The 26,139-nt window shown below is 31.1% G+C and overlaps 1 protein-coding gene across 4 annotated transcripts in view; it reads right to left on the bottom strand.

Annotated features, from left to right (window-relative positions):
- Positions 1-559: 559 nt before the first annotated feature.
- LOC118203912 (MIF4G domain-containing protein A) overlaps positions 560-26,139 on the bottom strand; it is a 107,664-nt gene continuing 82,084 nt past the window's right edge. For 3 of the 4 annotated variants that reach the window (XM_085823499.1, XM_085823500.1, XM_035376212.2), the window contains 7 exons: positions 17,640-17,787; positions 15,700-15,805; positions 13,664-13,882; positions 9,370-9,488; positions 7,172-7,519; positions 4,859-5,089; positions 560-4,762 (listed from right to left, as the gene is read on the bottom strand). In XM_085823499.1, coding sequence (XP_085679625.1) covers positions 4,862-5,089; positions 7,172-7,519; positions 9,370-9,488; positions 13,664-13,882; positions 15,700-15,805; positions 17,640-17,717 — 1,098 coding nt within the window. In that variant the 5' untranslated portion in view covers positions 17,718-17,787 and the 3' untranslated portion in view covers positions 560-4,762; positions 4,859-4,861. Of the gene's footprint in view, positions 4,763-4,858; positions 5,090-7,171; positions 7,520-9,369; positions 9,489-13,663; positions 13,883-15,699; positions 15,806-17,639; positions 17,788-18,859; positions 18,990-26,139 lie in introns of those variants that run through there. The other variant, XM_035376213.2, reaches the window with a different exon arrangement.

Here is a 26,139-nt window from a genome sequence, read left to right as displayed (position 1 = left end):
ACTTTTGTTAATCTCCTCTATTTAAAGCTAAGTTTTAAATAATTGAGTTTTTTTATACTGATATGTATTGTACCGCTATTATGAAAAAAGACTGATAACAAGAAAGACTGGGAGACACCTTTCAGAACAAGCAATTAGGTAACGTACTGGAAACGGACGAACAACAGCTTTTGATAATTATAATTTGCCAACAGCATATTTAACAAAATGGTATAATAAGATAGCAAAAAGATAATTGTTTCTAATGCTAAATGCAAGAAATATTGATAATTGTTACACATATAAATGCATTTTCAAATATTTGAAAGAAATAACCTTCATTTAGATGAAAACATTACAAATGGGAAAGTAAATGTTAGAGTTATACATGTCAGGACCTTTTTTTTTTTTTTTTTTTTTTTTTTTTTTTAAGCCTTTTTACAAGATATTATCATAGCAAAAGATAATAATTTACTGCATCTCGCAAAATATCACCATTTCAGTTTTATGGCTGGAATCAGATTCATGCTGATATGTCAACATTCATTAGTAATGTAAGACTGTATGAAACACATATACATTATAAATATATAATAGAATTTATTTTGGAAGACTAGAATTTGCACAAAATATTACAATATTTTTCAAATTAAAAGTTTCATATTGCACTAAACTAAGCATATATATCAACATGATTTTACTTGCAATATCAAAAACGATTTCTACATAATACAGACAAATATTGGCACTCAGTTGCAAGTATTCATTTTATGTATTTTATAAATGTAAGCAGTGCAATAAAAACTTTAAATTCAACAATCAATGGCAAAAAGAAAATTATTTTATAAAATAGAATACAACACATTGCATAACTTTAAGCATGTTAAAACTAATATAACTGCAAAAACATAAAATAATGAACTACAGGCTACATATCACAGAATGTTTATGAAACAAAAAAGGACTAATATACATATGTTACATTATGTATAGAAAATGTTAAGACACATTTGCTCCTAGCAATCTAAAATTAAGAATAATTTTTTCCTTCATGTGTAATTTACGGACAAGAACTTTTTTTAGGTCACATACATATAGGATTTAAAAAAAAAAAAAAAAAAAAATCAAACTCTGTTTTTGCTTATTTTTTACCAAACAATTTTCTTCAATAAGCTAAATAAAGTATTTTTGATAATTTTTCATTGCATTCATCGCATATAAAAATATACGAAGAACATTAAAAAAAAGTTGATAAATGCCAATTCCATACTATCAAATAGTTTGCCATAAGAAATGAAAAATATTAAAAAATAACAGCAATAGTTTAGGTATAAGTACCTAAAATATTACCGTAATTGAATTATAAATTTCTCCTTTAGATACTAATTAATTTTACTTAACTATAGTTAAATAAAATAATTATTAATCTAGTGTTTTCTGCTGTAATTGCAGCACTTATGACTGTCATTACTTCCCTTAAAACCAGCATAATAAATTTAAAGCATCAATAAGGCTAGTATTTATTTGCCTTCTAAGCTGCAATGGTATTTTCATATAAAGCATTAAAATGCAGTTTCTAGTACCATATTTAAAACATGATAAACAATATGACTTAACTTCATTAATAGTCTCCTAGTTCGTTAAATAACATGTAATATAATATAAATTTCCAACCTACATTAATCAATACAAGCACATTTTTAATACTTTTTTAGTGAATAGGAAGTTATACTATCTTTAAATAAATTTAGAATTTTTTTAATGATTGAAATTTAAAAAATAATTTGTTATTTTAGATTATTTATTTTTAATTGTTAGTGTTTCTTAGATATAAAAATGGTATTTTATGAGATTTTTACCTTAAATCACATATAAGACAGGTTATAAATGTACATATTTTAAATAAATATCTCATGCCTAATATTCAGCTACCTTAAAAAGTCACAGAAATGAATATTCATCATACAATTTGTAATTAACACAAAGTCATTATTTGAATAATGTCAACAATGCGGTAAACATTAACAGTACTCTTAGCAACTTAAAAATACAGTAATTTACATATACTATCAGGTCACAATTTAATTAAGATTCATGATGAAATTATGTCAGTGCTTACTGGCATTCTGTTTTACAGCATACAATGTACCATCATATATGTTACAATTAAACAAATGCTATGTTTGATGTAATCATGTTTTTACCAAAAGTTTTATTTATTTGTTTACACAACAGCATTTTTATAAAGTATATTTTGTTCCCTACACCTAACAAGATTCATATGATTTTAAACATAAAAATAAGTGTGTTTTTTTATCTGGAAATATCTCTAGTTAAATTATTACACTTCCATTTAATTATTTAAATAGAAAAATCTAGATAACATTAACAAGACTTTTGTATAAATATGCTTACAGTGAAAAACTAAAATCATGTATTAAAATAAAAAATAATCTATTTACTGCAAAGAATTTTACAAAAAATTAAAGATTAGTATAAGTAGCAGCAGGAAATAACAGATGAATGTAAATAATGATAAGGTACATTTTTAAACATAACAGAACATCTGAGGAAATATCGAAGGGCATTATTAATAAGAGGTTAACCAACTATAATGTATTTCATGCATCTATAATTGTTCTTTTCTATGCTATCAATTATATCACAAATGACATTTTGAATGTGAACCTCAGCCACATAAATATAGTACTTAATTTCTTAAATGTCAGCCACATAAGTACATTATTAAATTTCTTACATTCACAGCTTCATGTTTCTTAAAATGGTGATAAAAGCAATATACCTAAAATACACTGGTTTCCAAAAGTTAAGGAGCAAACAAAAATCATGATAAATCCACTAAAGGTAGTTTGAAATTCTTGAAATATGGACATATTACAAATAAAAGCAAGCTGTTTAAAATAGCATTCTACAAAATAGTGGCATTACCATCACTTTACATAAATACGATACAGCTTAAAATCAACTTTTAGAAAGGAACTGCCATTCAATACAACGGTAATTGCAATTCAATGGTACATTACAACAATTTTGAGAAAGCAAAACTGACAAAATGAGTTATGCTGATAACCAGTATTTTCAACTCAGTGGACCAGCATTACAACAGGACTGTAAATACATCTCTTAGATCCACACTTATTTCTACTACAGGAAGAATAGTATCAGTTCTGACAGTATGCAGGAGACTGCATGAAAAAAGTCTGTAGGTTCCACCTATCTCCTGCCACTGGTTTGATTTATTTGATTATGGCAAAGCACTTAAAGGTTATCTGCCTAAGGGGATGGATGCCTTTATGGAGGACTTTCTAATAGAAACTGGCTCATAAACAGGTCACATATACCACCTGCTAAGGGAGTGAGCATTTAAATTGGGTACACAGTCATATAAACTGGAATGAAAATCGGTGGAGGTCTGTTTTGTTCACTGATGAATTCCCCTTTGCTTTACATAATTAATTCTCTACGTATTTACATATGGAAAGAAGAAAACTCTCAATATCTCCATTTAACATTCGGAAATGCAGAAGGTAGTGCTTTTGCACGAGAAAGAGTATCTTTATATGGGCATACAGACCTTCATGTACTGTCACATGGAACTCTCAATGCTCAGAGGTACAGAGATGACATACTAGATCCTATTTTTCATCTTTATTCCACTGCAGTTGGCAATACCTTCATTTTGCAAGCAGATAATGCTTGCTCTCACATTTCTCGAGTCATGCAACAATTTCTTAAAGAAACTATAGTCCAAATGGAATGCCATCTCTCTCAGGAGGTGTGTTGCTGCCCCCTCCCCAAATCCTAGAAGGGCTTAGAACTGCTTTACTTGATCAACGCGCATTACTACCCTTGCATCTTATATACATCTTAAACGGCATAAGACACTGCTGCCAGGCTTGTATTGCTGTTCGAATGATCATACTCACTATTGAGAATATTTTTTTTTTCTCTTTTTGCATTTAATTTTTATGTCTCAATTTAGGATATTTCATGTTTCCATTGATATTACTAAATATAAATATTCTGTATAAAATTTTCATATGTTTTTAAATTGAAAGTGGCGTAATAAATAACATCACCAAGTTTAATCCAATTTGCTTGCATACTTTTTAAGTTATCACCACTCTTCTGTTTACTGACTAACTTTTGGAAACAGGGTATATCGAAAAGTAGTTCCAGAATTATTTCTGTGATTAAAACCAATGTCATTTAAATTAAATAAATATTAAAGAAACTACAGACTATTAATTTTTACATAAATTATAAATATTAAACTAGGCTCAGAATAATTTCATGCCTAACTAATATATAAGGTAAGGTTATGTATACCAGCAACTAAAAATTTTGATACCTGAAAGTTGTTATTTTACTGATGATAATGAAAGATGAAAAAATGTGATTAAATATTGCCATGTTATACACAAAAGAAACAGCTGGTTTTGCAACAGATTTTTAGCAAATGTGAGCAATAATTTATGATGAAATTTTTAAAACACTAAGGATGTTTTTAACAATACACACAAAGTTTTATTCTTTTTTTTATATGAAAATGTTTTTGTTAAACTTTTAAAACAGTGCAGTAATCTAAAACAATACAAAGCTTTGTACATACAAAACATGTTGCTCTTTATAAATTTCACTTTTTACATTTATAAATAACTGCTTTTAAAACAATTTTAAAAAAGCTTATAACATAAACTAAAATGTAACAACAAAACAAGCATATCCATATTAAATTTTCTTTCTCAGGAAATCTAATAAGCTAGAATAGAAAAAAAGTTTACGTAATTATTGAATGCCAAATAAATTAAATGTTATTTTATCAAAGAAAAAATATCAGTAACTAATATCAACTCACTTCTCACAACAGCCTTGTATATGGGAAATAATACAAGGTTTGAGGCAGATCCAGCTGCCAGTTGCTTGCATGGAGCTCAATCACCTCAAGTAAAATTTTACGAATTTGTGCATTTATGGACGGATTAACAAATGCATCACGCAAGTTTGACACCATATGTTGCATGCGTTGGGGAGCATCTGCTTCCAGCTGCTTACCAACTGTTACCAACATTCTGCGAAGTACTTCAATCTATAAAAAAGAGAAAACTAAAATATTATACAAGTTTCATCCTCCATGTGTACAAATTTTAATGAGGGAAGTATACATCATGACATGATTACATGCATAAGCTCGACTATGAAATAAAATATTTCTTCTAAATAGAGCAGGAGCATTATAAAGAAAAAATATTTCATTTAAAAAGGAAAATCCTAGGAACTGTCTCTTTACATGTGAGAAATATTGGACGAAAAGCAGAATTTTTATCTTTAACTATTTTTTTCCATTCTTTCTGCTTTGGTAAGACTACGATTATGAGATATGCAAATAAATTATACGATAAGTTTTTCCTTGGATAATGAATATGAAACAAGAGTACCATTTCATTCCTACAGCATTTTAATATTTAAAAAAAAAAAAAAAACAATTTGTTTGCTTACTCAAAAAAAAATTATTAAGCTTCTCAACTTAGAAAATAAAACAAAGAATTCTTCACTTAGGAATTTAGTTTAAATTATTAGTCATCACTTCCTTGAACTCAGTTCCCTAGATGGGTATTCATACACACTGATTTTATCATGGCACTTTTCATTATTAAGTGAATTTGCCTTATATAATTGATCTTTTACAATTCTGAAACAGATTCAGAATCAAACTTTCACTGATTTTAGTATTAAAATGGGCAAATTTGATAAACCATAATAAGGAAAACAGCTCCATTTTACTTTACTGCTTATTTCTCAGCAGCTATTTTTGATGGATGATACTGTACAGAAAACATTCACTTTTAAAGTTACTTCTTTGTTACTGTCAGTATGCTTCCTTTTAGGTCATTTAAAATGCATTTTAATAGCATTTTGCAATACACAATGAAAATCAATTAAATATTTACTTAAAAACATTATTAATAATTGCAGACTCGATCAAGGAAAAAAATTATCCTAGAATTTTTTCCAAGTATTTTAAATAGCAAAGATGTCCTACACTAACGCCAAGTATCAAAAGATCTTACAGTAGCCCTCCAATTAACTAATCATATGTAAAAATCTGGGAATTTATTTATGCATATTCACTAACATATTACTTGACTGACAACTCAAAGCATCCAATCTTAGAACTTTTGTCTATATAAAAATAACTTAGTTTGTTGTAAAACACTATTTTGCACTTCTCAGAATTACAAACATCAAATGCAAAAAATTTCTGAAGTAGATCTAATATTCATGTTTTACATGAACTTTTTTAATGTAACATCATAATGATGTTTTGCAGAATTTTTAGACAAATGAAGTTACAAATGAAAGAGATAATATTATGGTTTCAACTTAATTCTGTTTATTAAACAAACTTGACAGAAATGAAAACAGTGAGATAATTACAGAGAATACTTATAAAAAAACACTTTCAATTTTTTTTACATGCTATTATCATGCAGATGACTAATGCCATCAATATACTGGGCATAAAAAATATTTTTAATTCTCATGAAATGCTTTTAATTCTTTAACTTTTACTGGAAATGAAAACTTACAACATATTTACCGACACAACCTTATTAAATTTAATCACCCAATTTAAAACTTTTAAATCACCCAATTTCCTCCAAGTTCTGAAACTGTCCACAATTTTTGGTCTGCACAGTGAACAAATAAAGTGGCAGATCATTCCTATATAACCAAAGAATCGTCCCCTTTCTGTGAGAAGAGAGCTGTCCCAATTAACCAATATCTCTATTAAAAATAATTAAATTCAGCCAACTGCATATAAAACTGAATAATTCAGCTACTGAAGTTAACTATCCAATTTAAATCTGAGGTAAAATAATGTACATTAAATATTGAAAGCATGAGATGTCACTGAAATGCAGATACAAAACATTCATTAATTAACACAAAATGAACAGCTCAATTTTTTAATTTATGAAAAATAATCAATCTTTAAAAACTAATGAAATATAAAATATGTAAATATATTAAAATCTCTTCATTAAAATTAAACATAAAAATATCTGAGAATAATACAAAAGAAAGATATTTCCACAATTTAAGATTCAAGGTCAGCTTTTAGTTTACACGCCTATTTTAAATAAATACAGCATATACAAAGACTTACTTCCCCCTCAATGTTGACAGATGATGGCCTCAACATGACATTTGCACATTCAAAAAGTAAGGTCTGAAGTGTCAAAGCAAGATGAGCCATAGGCGAGTTTGGGTGAGGACTCATTAAGTTCATGGGACTATTTCCACCAGACACAGCTTCACCCATTTGGCAATGCTGATTTTTCACAAGTAGAAAGAGCTCAGTGAGAAATGACACATAAGCAGCCCATCGCCGCATTCCAGGTGCAGTCATGCCAACTGATGTCAAAAATGTTGAACGGAGTAATTTGTCTCTCTCGTTGTACCATTCACGACAGCAGTTTTGGAGACTTTCAAGAAATGTGTGATCATGTTCCTTCTAAAAGATAAAAGCAATTTTAAACCATGTTTCCTAAAATACAAATCTATTGATTAAACAAAAAATATATCTACGATTATTGTTTTGACCAGTTAACCTTTAATGAACCATTCCTGGCCAAAACATCAGCCTCAAGGCCAGATGATTACTGCAATTCTCAATAAGGTTCCAATTTTTATTAAATTATCAAACGAGTCATTCTGTTTTTGTTCCATATCTCATTATTACATTGACTGCTAATTTTAACAATTGCAAAGTCAGAGTTTTTTAACACACACATACAAATAAAATAAAGAAAAAAGATGTTCACAAGAAGTACAACTTAATCATTCAACTGATGAAGAAGCAGTACCAAATAACAGGTTTTAATGTTCACACTTAAACCATAAATTTCTATTAAACAGCAATATTGCAAAGTAACTTTAAAATGAGCATATCTTTAGAATTTCCAACATACAGTCTCACACGCTGGAGACAAAAAATGTCCCCCCTCCCTTTTTTTTCAGTACAGTGTTGTCATTGCTCGCTTTGAAACCCTTGATTTTGTTAATCACAAATTCATTGAAGTGTTATAAAATATGAAATCGATAATAAAACAAATTTCAAATTAGGGCTTCCAGATGTCAATATTTGGTGAAGGATTATGTTATTCAAAATTTGATGGCTCTACGTACCATTGCTTTATCCCAATGCGAGAAACATACATACATTTATGCAGATTCTTCATTGTTTAATTTCTTTAAATATAACACAGGACGATAATATTTGGTGGCAAAAATTTGAAGTGAATCAACGTTTATAGTGAACCCACGCAAAATGCCAGAATGAAATTAATAGCCCTTCTGGGTTTAATGCCCTTTAAGCTTTAAAAAAGTGTGAATTCTAAAAAATCTCAATTAATATGACAAATTTACTTTATCAAATTAATGAGTGTCAACTGAAATTTTTATTCCACACAGAGTAACTTTTGTTAAATAGAATTTCCATTATAAAATCTATTTAGTTTTATATTTATCTTGTTCTAACTCTCTTTCTCAAATCATTAAACCGTAGCATTAAATAGACCTTTATTAAAACTACCTATTTTGGCCTGATCCAGCACCTATCATTGACCACATCTTTTTAAACTTTTACTTATTAATACATTTTACTTATATGTACAAATGTCTTTTTACTTATAAATTAAATTTATATTCATAATCAGATTTCAGGTTATTAAAATGTTATGAATTTCATATATGCAATTATACTTAATACAACTTGCATAAAATACAAAATGTAAAAGGATTAAGCGTCTCACCTTTAAAATTTAACTATCCAGATTGCTTGAAAAATAGAATTTAGATTCTTAATACAATATGTTTAATTCAGTCTCAAACAAAAATAAACATCAATTATTTAAATTTTCACAAGTTACTGACAATAGACAGTCTATATACATTTCATTTTAATATTTACAGTTTAGAACATATTCAATTACATTCCAGTGTAATAATTATACTTTGCTCCATTTTTATAATTACAAACTTGGATAAAAAATAATTATCACACTTGCCAAAAATCATCAAAACTTATAAATGTATTTTATTAACATTAAAACAAGGCAAAAAAGCATTAATAAAAGAAATTAATATATAAAAACTGGAAATTGCTATTTAGTTTTTACCACATTTGATTTAGTTTTTACCACATTTGTCACATGCAAAAGGCATGATATCAAAAATTTTAAAAAGATCATTCAAAAAAACAATAAAAGTTTAAAAGAAATACAAAACATTAAAATACAATTTTTACCAAACATCAACAGAAATATATTAAAATTTTCAAATTATTAAACATCCAGTACAAACTTCTATTATTGAGAAACAAAGCTGTGCTGCTGGTGCTCCGTACTGCACATGTTCAACAGCTTTACAACAAATCAAACGCACCAATTCCATTAGCTTCTGACAAGACAAGGCATTAGGATCTAAAATTTTAAAAACCATCTTCAAATGTATGACAAGAAACTCTTTAACCAATTAATCATTCACTAATAACACAACATTTAAGTACATTTAAATTCTGAAAAGCTGAGATTTTATTTCATAAAACTAATGTCTAATTATTTTTAAACCCTTAGTTACATAATAAGACAACAAAATTTTTAGTTAAAGATCTACATAAAAGATCACATCAGAAATAATTTTACACAAGCATAAAGCAATATTTGGCATTTAGAAATGAGTATTCTTGAGTATTTTCTTCTTTTGTAAGATTAACAAGACCTCGAACTAATACTATGCTAAAAAATTACTAGCATTACATCAAACTGTTATTTATATTATTTTTCTACTGTTATTAAAATACATCTATAAAAAGATTAAAGTTTTTGTTCAATACAGTTGGATTATTTTTCTTTCAGTACATTTTAAATAAAAGCATATTTCCCCAATTTAATGTTTCACAATTTCTTGTTTTCTAATACAGGAGTGTTTGAGGGACCCCAAAAACTCCCCTGAAACTTTTACGGACTTAATACCGACATTTTGGAGTTTCGAGAAGGGGGGGGGAGAGAAATGAAAAATTACAATTATGAAGTATTAAATGACCTAATTATAAAAGTTCAATGAATTACTTTTTTTGCAAAATTAATAACCATGAATTTTCAAACATATAAACTACTACATTTTATGTAAATATTTTAAATTACCTGAATTAATTCATTAAAAAAAATTATCTAATTTCTGCTGCTTTTTTTTATTTTCTGATGTTTGGGGGCTTGTCTTTCTTTTGTGGTGAACTTCATAATTGCAGGAAGGTTGACTTTTATTTTCCTCATTTACAGTTGAAGAAATTTCCTCGAGAACTGCACATGCAGAGGTAGAAGCAGTTTGCTTTTCTGTTAATGTAGAAGGTTTTTCAGAGACTTTTATAGGTGACTCATCTGAAATAAATGTTTTTAAGTCCTCTTGATATGTTTTCCAACTTCTGTTCATATCCAGTAAGAGATCTTTGTGAATTGGATCAGTCATTGGATTTTTTGAGCCATATTTTTCACATGAGGTTTCTTTAGAAGCCATTAAATCATATTTAATAGTCTGCACTGCATCTAGGAATCAATCTTAAGAGAGGTTCTATAGTCAGTGACAAGTGTATCCATTAAGTTGAATGCACTTTCCACTAATTTGCCATGGAAGCAGCTAAGGCAGGCTTTGACCAATTTAGCCAATGTAGGATACTTATAATCATTTGTGAAATCATCTTTTAAATTAAAAACTTTAGACCAATATTTATCAATTGTACACTTGACTTTATTTCCACTTTCATCAGATGTGTAGAGCATTTCTTTGGTGATATCAATATCACTCTGGTATAACCTTATTTCAGCTTCTACTTTTGACTTTTCATTATCACTAAAAATATGGGACATAAAAGATGATAATTTTTCAAAAGCTAATATTGTACTGGTTTTACCTCTTAGCTCTGGATCTAATGCTGTAAAACTAATTAGATATAATTTTTAAGGGGTAATTTCTGTTTCATATGCTGTGCTGTATTAGTATAAGCTTTCATCAGAGAATTTTGGAATTCTTTTGCTATTGGATGATTTTTTGATAATTTCTTCAGAAGAGTAGAAGCTTCTGCACCAGTAAATATTACTTTGCTAGGTAGATGGAATTCTGGATTTGTGACATCAACCTTTAATAAATCATTATAAGATGTGCACTCTATATTTTCTGGCTTCATAAAAAAAGAGAAAATTTTTGCCATCAATTTATAAATACTGGAATGTATTAAATGAAGCATTGGTATTTTTTGTTTCAAATAATTTAATATATGTGTTGAACTCTGGTAATACTGCTGAATATAATGCCATATGCAATAAAGTTTTGTTTTGCATAACAAATAACCCATTTAGTATTCTTTTTTTCCAAGCTAAAGCATCCTTTGTGAGTTGTTGGGAATGCAAGCAAGAATACACCCCTTCAACAATTTTTTTCTGAGCTGCAGAAATATTTCTTTTATTGTATATAGTTTCAACATAAGAAAAAAAATCCCCTTTATCTGTTTTATCCAAGTAGTGAAAATAAAATGCATTAAGAGCATCCCACAGATCTTTGATTCTTTCTAAAACACATAAAATGTTCACCCACCTATGGTCTGGTCTCTTCAAGGGCTTAAATTTTTTAATGGCAAGGGATTCACAGATTTTGAAAAAATTTTCTCTTTTACTGCAGCTTTTCATATCAAAATAGATGTCATCAAACAAATCTTCTAAGTATCTATCAAAACATGAAGCAAATTTTTTTGCACAGTTATTAGCTGTGTGACATGTGTCACCATCAATATCTAATAAAGTGGGGTGCTTTGTTTTGATCGTAGTCTGGTTTCAACCTCCTTTTTTTTTTTCCACGCATGGTGTTACATGAGTCCATTAATACACTAATTAAGTTTGCCCATGGAATATTATTATCTTCAATAGTATTAACAACTGCTTTAAAAACAGCTTCTGAATTGCAAGATTCCATCTTTAGAGATGCAAAATGATGAACTACAACTTCATTTTGGTTGTTGTCATAAAACTGCACCAATATTGCCAGTATACTTTCTTGAGCATTGCTAGTACTTTCATACAAATTTAGAGAAAATGGAGTCTCCTTTAAAGTTTTAATGATATTTTCCTTAATAGTTTTTGCGAGCCCATATTTCATCTTACAACATGCAGTAGTCCTGGACATTTCCAACGAGTTTAGTGCCATCTGATCGCGGCTCAACTGTTTGCAGAGTTCAATTAAATTGGGAGCTACATTGAAAGAAAGAGAATTCTCGGCGATAAACGAAGTTATTAATACCTCTTGGCGTGCTTTTCTTGTCACTATATCCAATGGCTGAGCATCAGTCTCCAGTAAGTCATCAGCATTTTTCGAATTAGCATAATTATTTAAAGTCATTGAATGTCTAATGCACTTTGAATATTTTATATGTGTCACAGTTTTAGAATGATTTGTGAAAGCCTTGAATCCTTCCCCACCATACTTCAGCAGTGAGTTACAAAAAACACAATATGCTTGTCCAGCAACATTTATTTTCTTGCACCATGTGCCGATGGTATCCCCATTACCATCTCTCCGTTCCATCCAATTCCACCTAAATGCATTCCCGACACCTTCTTCTAATTGTATAATATCACTATTTATATCAAGAAATTTCATAGTGAAATTTTCTTGCATACATAAATAAAAAAATATTTCAATAAACGAAACAAAAAATCTACACGTGCATCAATAAATGAAACGAAAATTTTACACAGCGGAGAAAAAAAAAAGTTGAGAAGCCATCAATGACAAATAGCTAATACGGCAAAAAATCCCCCTTCTCTACTTATTGGCGCCAGGCCAGGAGAGATAAGACCTTTGAACCCAGAGTCATGTGATCGCACATCTGGTCGAACGAAGTCTCTCCCTTTTTTTTCTGCCACGCCTACTTGCGGAAAAGAATCCAGAAGAGAATGTCCGAGAACCGGGAGAATGAGTCATAACTCGCAATAAGGAAAGAACAAAAAAGAAGTTTTTTCCCCCTTTTCATGCATTATCACTGCCTTTGGAGAAAGAAAGGAAAAGTTTAAACCACACACACTGAATTTGCATTTTCTGCTTTCAAAGCAAACAAAATTACCCAGATCAAAATAAATAATTCATTATTATTCCTACTTCCTTTTGAACGACGATCCCCGGAATTTCCGGGTATCGAAATTCAAAATCCCTGGAGCACAAACATCCCTGCTAATAGATATTCCTGAATATACCAATATCTGATTCCGTTATTTCTTGTTTTAAACACAAAGAAATAAATCATGATTTCTCATTTACAGAAAATATAACTGTTGCTTGCACAAAATCATGTTTTGTGTACACTTAATTACTAATCTCATTAAAGATTCAAAAACAAGCAGATGATCAGCAAAACAGTATTCACCAGGAAACATAGTTATTGAGTCTCATAGTTTAAAAAAAAATTCTATATAATAACAAGAATTATGCCACCATTTATGATTCAATATATCAAAGAATATTGTATGCAAAGATATTTTATTTATAATTCAACTTCTTAACAGATTATTAGAAGAAATTATATAACAAAGGCAAAAAATTATGACCTTACCTAGAACTGCTCTACGTATCAGACCCTGATATTCCACAGGAAAAGCATCTCTTTCAAAACCTATCATTTCAATTTCATTAGCTTCACTGGCAGTGAAACTTTTTGATCGCTTCAAAGCACTTTTAAGTTCAGATGGAAGAGTAGTTGAAGGTGGAGGTGAGGTTTTCTTTGTGACACTGTCAGCAAAATGTACTTTGCTATTATTTTTGCTTAGTATTTCTGAAATATAAATTGTCTTACTTTATTTAGAGTTGCAAGCACATATAATACATGTCTTATTATTTCAACAATCTTATACAATTAAGAATTACTACATATTACTCTATATAAAAAGCTACTTACAAGTAGTACATTGATATTGCTATGGATTTGGTATTTAAACAGCCAATATTAATAGAATGATACATTAAATTGTTTTATTCCCCGTGCAGTGCAGCTTGTGATGAATTTTAAGAGGAACTAAGCCAGAAAATTAAAAATACAGGAGCAAGCGCATTTAAAAAATAGATATCTCGCAATTGCACACTTTTGTTTTTCGGGAAAAATCAAGAAAATACCAGAATATGCTCCTGCGTGATTTAAAAAGCTTATAAAAGGAGGAAAACATCTCAATTCAGTACTTGTTTTAAGAGTTTTGTTTAGAAAACTGTTGTTGTTTACTATAGCGAATTCACAGTGAAACTGGATTAGCTTTCTCTATTTTGAATTAAGTTCTGTTGAACGTTTGAGTAGTTTAAAAGATAACTACTGCAATATTGCAATATTGTATGATTATTTGAAGAAATTTAAGCATTTTGTTTTATTTGCTGTGATAATAATAAATTTTGTTCACTTTTCATCGGACTTGTGCATTCAGTTATTACAAACCTGTAACGCACACAACAATATTAAATAACTGCATCAGAAGTGGAATTAAAGCACTCCAGTAATACTCCAAATTTGCTGTTTCCACATATTCATGAGAACTGTCATAATGCTTTTATATAATGCACATTAATAATACAAAATAGGTACTTCATTATACAGTACAAAGTCCGTAATCCGGACTCGTCGGGACTTCGATGATTCCAAATTAGGGGTTTTTCCGGATTATAGATCATTAATTTAAATCTAATAAGATCAACTCCGAAATTATACAATTAAAAATATGAAACCTTAATGTATGAAATAAAGAGCAATTATGACTTAAAGGGTATCAAATTTTTTTGTTTACTTTATTAAACATTTCTTTCAACACACGCATGCGTAAAGCATACATTATGCGCATGTGTAAAGCATACAAAAAAAAGTTTGTGGCTTTGAGGTCCGTATTATAGATCATTCTAGATAATGAACGTCTGGATTACAAACTTTATACTGTAGTAGTCCCTGAGACTGAATCACCAGTCAAACAACATATCTTCAAATTCCCACGGTTTCTTTAAAAATATATACCCTTTTTTTTGGGGGGGGGGAGGAGTGAGTATGATATTCCCAATCTTTAATTTAGCAAGTTAATGAGGTGGATGTTAAATTATTTTTTTAAGGTAGAGGTCTTTTACCTGACAAACAAATATGCAAAAATAGCTGCAAAATGAAACTTTATATTAACAATGAAACCATCTGGAGGTGCAATGTTAAAAATTGCAAAAAGAAGAAAAGCCTCCATGTTGAAATTGGTTCAGGAGTTCCAAAATATCATTCATCACATCTATTAGATTTATGTATCCTTGGGCACAGAAGTTGATGTCCATGAAATGGTGTAGCAAACAGCTTAATATGTGTGAAGGTGCTGCAGTTGACTGGAACAATTAATTATACATGACAAAATAATAATAATAAGGATAAGAATTCTTTAAAATATTCTTAAGAAAACAACATGTGAGTATTATTGTTATTATTATGTACTGTGTTATTTATTTTTACATTCACACTCCACAATGTTGGCAAAAATCTAAAATCGTTAAAGCTACTTTAACAAAAAACTACCAAGAAATTTTGATTGAAAGGAAAATTTCTAAAAATATCATCTTTACAAAGAAAGGAAAGAAACATACTACGAGGGCTGTAAATTTCCATTGGAGGCCTAGGAGATTTTGAAGATTGCCCTGAACGCTTAGACTGCTTTGTAGTTTCCTGCCTTTGCAGCCTATCTTCCTGGCCCTAAAAAATTATCAATATTAATAAATAAAACTGGAAAACTCAATATATTTATATATATGATAATTTATAAAACAATTTTCCTTCATCTACAATTGCTAATCTGAAAATCAGTAACAACCGTAATATTAATTATTACTATTATTTTTCAGTCAAGTTGAGTTTTATAAATATGAAAAGCATTAAAAATCGTTCCAACAATATATCAGGCTATAATTCAACTTAAACAAAAATGGCACTAAGATTTTTAGTTTTGGAAATTAAAATATTTTTGAAGATTCACAAGATCTGAAAATTTGAATGTTTCATTTCTTAAAATATATATATATATATAACTGACAATCCAATTTGTATCAATAATTTAAGGCTACGTCAGTCCTCCTGTCTAATTGCATGCAACTAAATTATGATTTTTGAATTGAATCCTAGAAAGGTTTACAGCTTATTTCAGACAATATTAATTTCTCAAGAATGCATATATGAAACAGTTTCAAATAGAAGTCTTTATTAAACTATCCTTCTTCTTCAGCATATAACCCTTGTGCACTTACCAATATTCAAGCACAGCATTCTTGAACAGCACTATCCTGTTTCACATATTTCACTCTTTCCAAATGAATGCGTATGAGATACAAATATAGAAAAAACACCGGATCTATTTTAAAAATTATTGCTTTTTTCTTCACTTAAATGATAAGATTTTACATTCTTGTAGTCATAAAAACCAAAAAAAGTCCTTTTTTTTTTTTAGTATATTTCTGCAAAGACCATTAAACAAATTATAAATGGGAGGGAGGAAAGCAGAAGAAAATGCTTGGTTTTCTGTCTGAAACGTTCAATCACATCATACACCTGTATAATGCAAAATCAAATTTTTCTGAATACACAGTGAGAGAAATAAAAGATCTTTTTTATCTTTATATGCAAACACATTAATTACACACAAATGTAAAATTCTCATAACTTACTTCAGAAAATTCTTTTCAAGAAAAATCTGTTTTATTACTTTTAAAATGATTTAAAGAAGGAACTGTGACTCTAAGAAAATCGACTTGCAGCTCTTAAAATCTTCTGAATCCTAACATGCGGCTTTTACTGTCCTGAAGTTTGACTACCCCTGTACTACACAATTAGGAACCTATAAATGTATTCATTCAAATATGTCATTCATGCACTCATTCAACTACTTTTGTAATAACGTACACCAACTTTGAAAATAAAAGATAAAATTTATTTGTTGAAGAACGTTTCCTTTCATTGTTCAGGGACAAATTCAAGCATATTCAGTGCAAGACCCATAAAAGACACTGATTACGGATTTTCAGAATATACAGTATCTGAATTATGGTCTATTTTGCTTTTATTTATTAGTATGTTTAACATACAAGCAGCATGAAATTCATTTATCACTTAGGCTGCTGAAAATGCTTCAGTTCTTACAGTTCATAATACAAAAGCATTTCAATCCATTTGCATGTTTATCAACAAAAGTTACTAGAATAACAGGCTGTAGAATTGGGTGCCTCTTCGATAAGCGACAACAATATTTTTTTTTTTTAATTTGGGCGATGAAACCTCACTTGTGGTTACCATGATAGTTTTAACTTTGTTTTAGCTTGTGCCGATCTTGGTGTCAAAAAAGAATCACCAAGAAACAAGGGGCACCCAATTGTAAACTTTTACCGAATAACACAATTACACTTATTTTTAAATAATACAATTTCACTTACAACTGTTTATTTACAAAAACATAATTTAGTGTTGAACAACTGTATCAGGGGCTCTCTTCAGTTTATTAAAATTCAGTTGGTCTAAACCCATTAGATGAATTACTTACATGAAAATTCTGCATATCCTTCTGAATATTTTCTGCCTTGACAGAAGCAACAGGGTTATTGTCTTGTCGGCCAGTCATGATCGAGTTTTCGTCGTCGGAAACAAAAGTTCTCGGAGATCGAATCGAAGGCAATGAACGTTCGATATCTCTAGAAATAGAAAAATTATGTGTAAACACTATGAATATTTTAAGAAAGAAATGCATATAATCCACTTGATAAAATGCATTTTATTCGCATTTCAAATACTGTAAAACTTGTCATCTGAAGTAACTTCAAAATTATTCCCTAAAAGGGAATATTGTTCCCTAAAAGGGAACAATATTAATGTTCAACTTTGGTATTCAACATTATATCTCCAAAATGATTGGTTGATCTTTACAATATGGTAACTGGTAGTTTGGCGACATTTTGGAGGCGATAAAGGTTACTACCTGGCACTTTGGTAATAATGTGAGCAGTACTCAGTTCCGATTACGCATTATTTTGTGTGAGGGAAATGAGAGATCATGGGATATGTCATGTGATATTAACGGACGAATTACGGTTCTTTAATCGGAAAAGGGGGGAAATCGGGAAAAAAATCTGGAAATTTTGTATTTGGCTTTATTCTGTGTTGTGTGAAACAGTGTTCGTGAATTTTTGGATCCCATGGCTGTAACTAAAGTGAATTCGAAATGGGTATTTATGTATGTATTAATTTAATGTATGTGCTCATTTATATTTAAGTAGTGTTTTTGAATTTAATTATATTTTAATTAAATGATAGTTATTTTGTGAATTTTATGTTTGTAGGAATTTGGTATACGTTTTAGTTGAAGTAAACGTGCGTGGAAATAATTTAAATATTTGATACTAAGTATTTGTAATGCTTGCGGTATGAATTCGTTGGTGACGTGTATAATGTAATAGATGATTTAGAGGTAAAAGTTTTTGGATATTTTATTTATTTTATATGTGGAAATGTTCATATTTGGAAAGGGTAAATACTTTTTCGCGATCAGGTAATTTCATATATGTTCTTTTTACCGGGTTTAAAGATTGAGAAAATTGTCATGTATTTTCGTGAAATTTTTCTAATTTATGAGAAAAAAGCAGTGTACATGGATATAGTGAAGAGTGTGCACAATGCACTTTTTGTGCAATTCTGGAAAAGAATTGCACAAAATTAACTCCTTTACACAAAAAACGAAATCGGGAATAGTTTAATAATAAATATCACCTGTAAAAGGGTAGTTGATGCAATTACTGACAACGGTAACAGCAACATTTAAAAATTCCAGAACTGAAACCAAACATGACAGACAAACCGACGTCCTGCGTTGTGCCGTAAGCTACGTCTTTCAGCCAGCTCAAAGACAGAATACACGTTGAACAAATTAAAAAATAAAAATAAGTAGGATGATTTACGTCACGATCTAATGATTTGGAGGACGCTAGAAATCAGCACGAAATAAAACTTACTAAAAAGAATAGAAATTTATGCAAAGGAAAAGTATATGTAAAAGGTAGAAAAAAGGACTTTATTTTTAAGGTGAAAGAAAAGCGAAATTACAAATTTAATCCTGGGCTAACTTCGTATTTTTACAATGTCTGATATATTACAGAATAATACACTGAAGTGCCACTGAATTAGGGATAGCAAGTGAATAATGATTTGGGCATCCTCTGACCTTGATAATGACTGCCACACGATGAGGCATAGATTCAAGAAGTTTCTGGGACCATTTACGGGAATGGCTTCCCAAACATCGGATAGAGCTGTCTATAATTGGGGAAGAGTCGCTAGTAGGGTTCCCATCTCTCCCAGAATTCAGCCCTGAAAATTAAAATCTCCCGGCTCTCGGAAGGAATTTAAAATAAATATTACTCTCCCAGAATTATTTTTTAACATTTAGACGCCAAATCTTTACCGCTTTGCGGAACCCTCTTTTTGATGATAATACTAATCTTTGATGATGTGGGGATAAAGGCTCCAAGCCTAAGTACCTCGTAAATGAACCCTTCCTTGGTCCAATTAGCTAGCTATTCACAAACAAGAGCATATTTTGGAATTATTTAAATGCTTTTATAATAATATCTAGTGAAAAAAAAAAGATTCTGATTCTGCAAGTGAACAAGTGCCACAAACAAAGATAAAATATTCGACGTCGTTTCAAGACAAGTGGTTAACTCAATTTGATTCATGAAGAGAGACAACTTTAACGGAGAATGTAAAGTTTGTCAAAAAAAAAAACGGTTAATATTAATGTTAGAGCTTTAACTGTACATTCTCAAAGCAAGAAACACCAGTCGTTAATATTGAATAGGGATTCATTGCATTTGGTTTCGAACTTTTTCATGAAGAAATCTTCAGAAGAACAAGACAATATATCAGCAATTGAAATTACTTCAGTCTATCATAGGATTAAGCACCATCATATTTTTAATAGCCCTAATTGCACCATCATAGTTTTAATAGCCCTAATTGCACCATCATAGTTTTAATAGCCCTAATTGCACCATCATAGTTTTAATAGCCCTAATTGCACAAACAAATTGTTATAGCGCTCTATTCCCAGATTCTTCTTTGGCAAAAATGATTTCTTGTGGTAGAACAAAATGTACAAGTATTTGCGAGAGTGTGCTTGCTCCTGCAGCTCAAAAAATACGAAAAAAAAAACTTTTTTTCTTCTCCCGAAAACCTTTTTACCTCTCCCGGATTTGGGCAGCCAAGAGGTGGTAACGCTAGTCGCTAGTTTTGTTTGATGTGGTTTCACACCTTTCTCCAAAACATTCGAAAGGTGCTCAGTAGGATTTAAGTTAGGGCATTTAGGTAGCAATTCATGGCAAAGAATTCGCAGAAATGCTCGTCCATCCAGGCAGTAACCAACCCCCACCTGTAAGAGGTCCAGTTATCTTGCTAGAATATTCCATTTCCATGTGAATGACAAAACAACATAAATGGATGGAGATGATCGTCAAGCAACTCTACGTACCGAATCATACTGAGGGAGGTTGATGCAAGTACCAAAGATCACACACACTGCCAAGACAAAACACCCCAGACCATGATTGAGCTGCAGTTCCAACCTGGCATGCAGGATTCATGGCTTTATGAGCCCGACGCCATATTCTCAGCCTCCTGTAGGTATTAAGTAGTCGGAATTGAGACTCATCACTTAATGCTACTCGTTTCCAGTCCTCTAGAGTCCATTCTCTATGTTCGCTTGCCCAGGCAAGACATGTAACCCAATGGCATACATTGAGCAATGGTACTCTCATTGGTCTACGTCTCCTAAAGCTCATATGATGAAGTGAGCATTGCACAATCCATTTACTGACTGTAACTACTGGTGCCCTGATTCAGCTGGGTGGTAATTTGAGCTAATGTTTGGCTTCGCTAGCTATGCACTATACGGCTGAATCGTCTCATACTACGCTCCTTCAAGTATAATTATCCTTTGCAATTTGCTCAATCGCTAGTTTTCTCCCACCCCCCATCCGTGTATTCTCAGTATACCCTTACACTGTCGACCTCCTCTTAGCATTCTGACGATTTCGGAAACTGAATCGCCCATGAATAGAGCGCCTACTATCGATCAAAGGTGTCTAAATCAGAAGTTTTACTCATTCTGCCAATTGAAACAACTTATTAACAACAACCACAGAACTAGCTATATATGCAGTTATCGCAATGCCCATACGTGAGCATAAATGCGGCGTAGTGCTACAGAATTTGCGTAGCCATCTCTATTCCTAATTCAGTGGCACTTCAGTGTATATCAGACATTGTGAAATTATCGTGATAATCGTTAAATTATTAATAATTTCAATAGAATAAAAATGAATCTTCGTATTTAAAAACATCGGAATGACATAAGAGTTTAAAATGGAATTTTAAAGAAAATTCGACTGTACAAACTCCTGATTGCTAAACTCCTGAGATAAATTTTAGTAAGTTCCTGATACAAATTTTTCCAAGTAAGGATTTCCATAAAATTTTAGCAAATCTTCAGAACAAGAAAGAAAGGGAAGAAAAAGAAAGGAACAAAAAATTAATAATCTTAAAGGATTCAGATTTTAAAGTTGCACCAGATGTTTGTCACGGTTTTTACGCTCTAATTGGGTTCGCAGATTATCAGTCTGTTCTTGGATCAGTCCTGCTGATACAACATGTTTTATCTTTCTTTATTAAACATTACTTCTACGTGCTTACGTCACATAAAAAACAAATTCAGAAAATTTTAAAATTAGTATATCTTTAGAATTTCTGATACGGTGTTAGTGTTGCCGAACACTTTTTTTTTAGCCCAGTAAGGCTAATATTCTCGAACCTCATTTTGCATCAAATTGTATTCGTTGGCCGTTTCAGTTTTCAAATAACTAGCCACTGATCCTGCCAGCCGCCTAAAATTAATACATAATGCTTTTAATAAATTTTAATACAGGCTGGTTTTATTTCACAAGTTCAGCGGGTAATTAATACCAGAGATAAAAAATTACGTATTGTGAAGTTACGTTATGGTTATGTTAAGGTTATGTGAAGCCATTTGATGGAAAGCCCTGGCATGTTGAGTGATGGTTTCATCCTCCTGTATGTCAATGCCCAGCCCCATACTGTTCGCTAAACGCAAGAATTGCTGCAACAGTTTAAGTGGGAAGCCTGGAGTCACGTCTCCCCATATAACTCAGTTTTAACACCCAGTGACTATTTTCTTTTTCCGAAATTGAAGGAACATTCATCGGGAAAGAGGTTCTCTTCAGACAGTGATGTGAAAACAGCAACCGATATCAGCAGAGACGTGATTTCTACAAAGCCGGGTTGAGTTCAAATAATTGCTTAACTAGCTTTGGGAAATGACAGGCAAATCGGACTTTTACTGAAATAACATACCAATTTTTTCCATACTTTGATTACACGACTCAAATTATGCATTGGCATTAAATTTTGTAATTTTTGGTGAAAAATTTATCCTGGCGATTTTTTTCAGTTTGCGCCAAGAATAATTCACTTGGCGAAATTCTTAATTTATAGCAACCTATTTTCCTTTCATTTTTCGTCATTGTAACGAGTGGGAAACAGAGTTATCGTTTATACTTTCAAATAATTTTTAACAAAGTGCGTAAACCACATTTTCATTATTATCGTTTATAAATATGCCAAATTTCAAAACGCGCCAAAATGTAAATTCACGTATATCTTACGACATTTTGGAATTAAAATCTCAAATTTTTTGTAGGTATGCTTAGAAATACATCTACTTTAAGATGGCAACAGTTTTATCGGTTATAATTTAAAAAGTTTTTCGGAAAACTTATAAAAATTATTTTAGAATATAAATTTTAGAAATAAATAATAAAAAATGGGCGAATTTTATTTGGAATGAACCTAAGTTTAGAAATAAAAGAAAGAATCAAATAAGTTTATTTTTAAAAAAAAGAGATTAAAAAATATATATCAAATTCAATTAAAGTTGAGGAACTAAAATTTTGAGAGCTAATTTTTTAAAAACTACTCTTACGAGTTTTACAAAATTTTGCAGTTTTGGCATAATTTCAGTCGTAGAATCGAAATACGGAAGAAAATTGGCATGTCATTTCATAAAAAGTCCAATTTTGTGTGAAAATACCTATATATTAGAACAATGATATATATAAATCTAATACGCGATTTCGAGTTACGCTAAGTCAAGCTAGTCAAGTCAGCTTGCGTTTTTCAAGAAATGAAAAACAATGAAAAACAATGAAAAACGCAAGCTGAATTTTGTCAATCGGCCCAGTAGAACGGGAGATATAGAACTGTCCGCCCCTTTTTTTGGCAGTGTACATAAAATAAAATTTATTATGCCAGTAGAAGACCTTCATTAAAACAATTTGAATCACTTTCTAAAAATGTCTAATCACCTACATAAACATCAAAATTATAATTTTAACACTGAAAACGGCGTTGCAGCATTTAAAAAGGTGAATAAGAGTCTGCGGTCAGATTTCGTGTTTTTGAGAGATTATGGGGGAGAATCTTTATCTTTTAAAATAGATTTAAATACAAAACATATTACAGTAAAAATTTGACACACTTAAGATAAGAAGAAAAAGTGTTACAAAAATTATAAACTCTACGAACTGATCTAACCTTAAAAGCTAGTGAACTTTAAGACTTTTAGAATACATCAATCGAGAAATGTATCCCAATATCACCCAGCCAAACGAACTGTTTTGGAATTACATACTTACGCGAGCCTACGCTTTGAAGGTGATAACATCAGAATCCAGCTCTTTAGCAAAGATGTTTACTAAGACTAAACATCGTTCCCTATTTACTGATTCCCATACTGAGGTTTCATTATCATTATCTTTGACTGGATGCACCCAAAATTATGAACGCTTGGTGGGAAATATGTAGAATGCAGACTAATGCAATTCATTTTTCTGAAGGCACTTTTCAATTAATATACATTATTAATAAACTATCACGTTCACACTTCCAGAGTCATTTAATGGTACACACAGCACAGACTAAATGTAAAATATTCAATCTTTATAATTTATATAATAATATCAATAATAAAATCAATCTACATAGTAATAATATCAAGCTTTTAGTAGGTAGACTGCAACATATCTTGAAGAAAAAATGTCAGCCATATATATAAAGAAGTTACCCACACGAATGTAAAGGATCCCGTCATGCACTCACAGTTTCCAGATTTCTTATTTCCTTCCCTTCAAAGTTGCTGCAGTCGTTCTCAAATGCATGTTAGGCATTTTTCCTGCGCTTCATTTTAAGCCATCCGTACACTAATTTCGAGAATTTTATAGCTACGCCAACTAAGTATTCTATAAAACTCCTTGGCATTAATTAGTCTCTGCCAGAATTGATTTCAGGATTGAATAACTCGAACTTACTTTGTGCAAATTATGTTATTCTGTGTGTGATATTTACAATCTGGTTCAATGAAAAGTAGTATATTATTGGCAATTGCCTGAACAAGCCCATGATCCTAAAAAAATTGATTTAGTTTTACAACGAATTTCAGAACTCCGTAGTGCTGTTACCGAAATTCAAAGATTACCGATTTCTCGAGAAAGTGTAGAAATGAGAAAATTATTGCAGGCTGAACTTAAGATACAGGAATCGCATCTTATGACGATTATGCCAAAAACAGCGATAGATAAAATTCTCGCGTCAGTTCCGCCACCCAGCACGAGCAATACAAAAACTCAAGAATGGTCGACGGTTAAAGACAATAAACGTTCAAGACGTGATAAGCGGTTCTTCTATTGAGTCACAGCCACTCAGTACGAGCTCGGGATTTGATTCCCTCAATAATGAGGAATCACTAGATGACAGAATGGATAGAATGGACGAAGATGTCATTAAACGTAGAACAAGTCAAAAATCTAACGCGACAGATAAGAAATTGCAAATTAAAAAATATGAAAGAGATCCTAAAAGATCAATTCCTTCCCTCACAATCACTGATAAAGAAATTAATTGGCACGAGCTTCGAAAGCACATTAAAGAGAATTTAAAAGTAACTAATTTAGAGTGGTGTGTGTGGTGGTGTATTTAATTATGACAAAGCACACGAGGGCTATCTGCCTAAGGGAAGGGATACCTTCGTGGAGGACTTTCTAAGGGAAACTGGCTCGTATATACGTTACACATGGGGAAAACCATGAAAACGCCCATGCAGCCAGCCCGTTCGCGGAATTCGAACCTCGGACCGAACTAACAGTGTTCAGCGACTTTACCGCTCCGGCCGCTGGTGGGCCCTTTTAACTAATTTAGAAAGCAAAGTTGAAGGTGATAACATCATAATACAGCTCTTTAGCGAAGATAACTTCCATACAGTGCAAGATTATTTCGAAAAACACACGTTCCTGCTCAATAGCGAGAAAAACTTAAAATCAGTCATAAAGAGACTTAAGTCCACACCTCAATAGAAGAAATTAAGGAAGAACTTAAATGTCATGGTATAACCGTACTTAAACTGCATCAACTACAGCGTATGCGCAACGGCGTCCCTACCATGCTCCCCTTATTTTATCTAAAAACTCCTAGAAATGCAAAAGAGAAAGACGTTTTTAACATCACTCACATAGCAGATATGAGAATTCGTATTGTTGGTTACAAGAGCAGACTGGGCCCGGTACAGTGCTTGAAAGCGTTATGGAAACACACAGAGAGCTCGCCATAATTCACCAAGATGTGATCGATGTTTAGATTCACATCAATCCTACCAATGCTCCATTAAAGAGAAAATAGAAATTCCTGCGAGATGCGTCTTGTGCAGTGGTTTCCACGCGGCCACCGATTGTCCCGATTGTCCTGAACACCCAAGCAAGAAAGTTCGAAATAAACAAAACATACCTACAAAAGATTTCCCAAAATTTACCGAAAATGAACCAGCGCAGCCAAAAAATCTATCAGAGTCATATGCAAACATCATGAGCGATAAAACAAAAGAACCAGGAAAAACTAAAATATCAAATGTTAAAACATAGATGATTTCAAAT

The sequence above is a fragment of the Stegodyphus dumicola genome, chromosome 9, assembly GCF_044657685.1.
Source record: "Stegodyphus dumicola isolate Sdum_Otavi_A_Nest chromosome 9, ASM4465768v1".
Lineage (NCBI taxonomy): Eukaryota > Metazoa > Arthropoda > Arachnida > Araneae > Eresidae > Stegodyphus > Stegodyphus dumicola.
This window is presented reverse-complemented; position numbering and strand designations above follow the sequence as displayed.